Source organism: Cariama cristata, unplaced genomic scaffold (genome assembly GCF_000690535.1).
Source record: "Cariama cristata isolate BGI_N322 unplaced genomic scaffold, ASM69053v1 scaffold34406, whole genome shotgun sequence".
Classification (NCBI taxonomy): Eukaryota; Metazoa; Chordata; class Aves; order Cariamiformes; family Cariamidae; genus Cariama; species Cariama cristata.
This window is the reverse complement of record NW_009620953.1, coordinates 5,988-7,862: the sequence shown is the minus strand read 5'-3', so window position 1 is coordinate 7,862 and position 1,875 is coordinate 5,988. Positions and strand designations below refer to the sequence as shown.

Genomic DNA, 1,875 nt, shown 5'->3' with positions numbered 1-1,875 from the left:
GACGTCCGACCTGTCCGGGGAGGAAGATGACGATTATGTTCCCTACGTGCCCGTCAAGCAGCGCAAGCAGCAGATGGTAACGGGGCCCGGCGCTACCGCGGGAGGGCTCTGAGCGACGCTTCCAACGCGGGGTCTCTCACTCTGCCTCGATCTGCATCCTTCCAGCTGCAGAAGCTGCTGCAGATGCGGCGGAAGGTGGTGTCGGAGGAGGAGCAGCGGGACAGCGGGAGCGAGCAGCGGGGTGACGAGGATGACATCCCTCTGGGGCCCCAGTCCAACATCAGTCTCCTGGACCAGCACCAGCACCTCAAAGAGAAAGCAGAAGGTAGGGGAGCAGCTGGTGGTAGGGCTGGGTGGCTTTCAGGGAGCAATGAAACCTCCTCACTGTTTCCCTGACTCTCCCCGCAGCTCGGAAGGAGTCAGCCAAGGAGAAGCAGCTGAAGGAGGAAGAGAAGATCCTCGAGAGCGTGGCAGAAGGCCGAGGTGAGTGGTGGGAGCTCCACGTCTCAGATCCATCTCTAGAGGTGCCAGGGCAGCAGTAGGGGTATTACCTACCTTGCAACACTCGGAGATGTTCGTACCTGGGGATGGAACAGGAGATAACAATGAGATCCCTCAGTCCGCATCCAACTGCCTGGCGTAGGTGAGATATTGCTGTGGCAGGCCCCCGGGCGCAGCCCCCTGTGCACAGCAGGCTGCAGAACGTGGCATGCCTGTACCCAGAGAAGCTGTCAGGGATGCTGCATTCCCTCCTGTGTCTCCAGACATGGTCTTCCAAACTGTTTGCCTGAGTAGTTCTCTGCTGAGATTAAGTGCATCTAGAGATGCAGAGTTTGCACTGACCTCATTGGCTTTGTTCTTGCAGCTTTGATGTCAGTGAAGGAGATGGCAAAGGGCATCACCTACGATGATCCGATTAAAACCAGGTGCGTTTCACGGGACAGAGGTTGTCTCTCTGAAAACATTGCTTCCTCGTGGCTGAAGAAAACTAGAAACCATACTGCCTTGCAGGAGGAGCACCATGCTACGGGCACTGTCTGTTCTTTTGCTCCAGTGTCTGGCTTCTTACCACTGTATGTAAGATAAAAGGCTGTTCAGTCACCTTGGATGTTGTTTTATATACAGTAAGGTTTGCTAAAGCAGATTTGTGTTAAACTTGAAGACTTGAGGTGGATCTTCAGATCTTGGAGGTGACTAAGCTAGAGGAAGACACTGGGGGAGCCTACGGAGCCAGTGCTGCTTGAGACAGTATTAGAGAGATGATCGAGATGTGTCCAGAGCATTTTGGCAAGTTCCATCCACCATCCATAGGCTGTTTTCAACTGTTAGCTTGGGACTTCTTACTGAGACTTTGGGGAAGTGTTTCATGCATGGAACCGGCTTGGATCTGCTCCCGCGCTCAGAGCACAAAACCCCTTGGGGTTGCCTATTTTTCCTGGTGGGATACCAGAGCCTGACAGGGGGTTCTGCTGGGTGTCTCCAGGGGCTGCCGGCTCTGGAGCCCTAGCCTCATTCTGCACCACGACCTTTCTCTATTGCCTTTGCAGCTGGAGAGCACCTCGTTACATCCTGAGCATGTCGGAGGCACGGCACGATCGTGTGCGCAGGAAGTACCACATCCTGGTGGAGGGGGAAGGCATCCCGCCCCCCATCAAGAGCTTCAAGGAGATGAAGTTCCCAGCAGGTGGGATGGGAGAGGAGCCTGGCAGGGTGGGGGGCAGCATTCTACTGGGAAACATCAGTGAGCAAAGCTGTTGGATCTTCAGTGCTTAGTGTTAGCGGGGTCACAGCTTGAATTCCCAACAGTGGCTGTGTCATCTAGCTGTTGGCCCCAGGGGTGTTTGTCACTGGTGGAAGAGCTACTGCTGGGACTTG

The 1,875-nt window shown here is 55.1% G+C and overlaps 1 protein-coding gene across 1 annotated transcript in view; it reads left to right on the top strand.

Moving 5' to 3' along the window:
* The first annotated feature begins 6 nt into the window (after nucleotides 1-6).
* DDX41 (DEAD (Asp-Glu-Ala-Asp) box polypeptide 41) overlaps nucleotides 7-1,875 on the top strand; it is a 5,206-nt gene continuing 3,337 nt past the window's right edge. Inside the window, exons 1-5 of the mRNA XM_009701789.1 lie at nucleotides 7-76; nucleotides 166-325; nucleotides 409-483; nucleotides 866-926; nucleotides 1,548-1,684. Of these exons, the coding sequence (XP_009700091.1) occupies nucleotides 74-76; nucleotides 166-325; nucleotides 409-483; nucleotides 866-926; nucleotides 1,548-1,684 (436 nt within the window). The 5' untranslated portion in view covers nucleotides 7-73. The remainder of the gene's footprint in view (nucleotides 77-165; nucleotides 326-408; nucleotides 484-865; nucleotides 927-1,547; nucleotides 1,685-1,875) is intronic.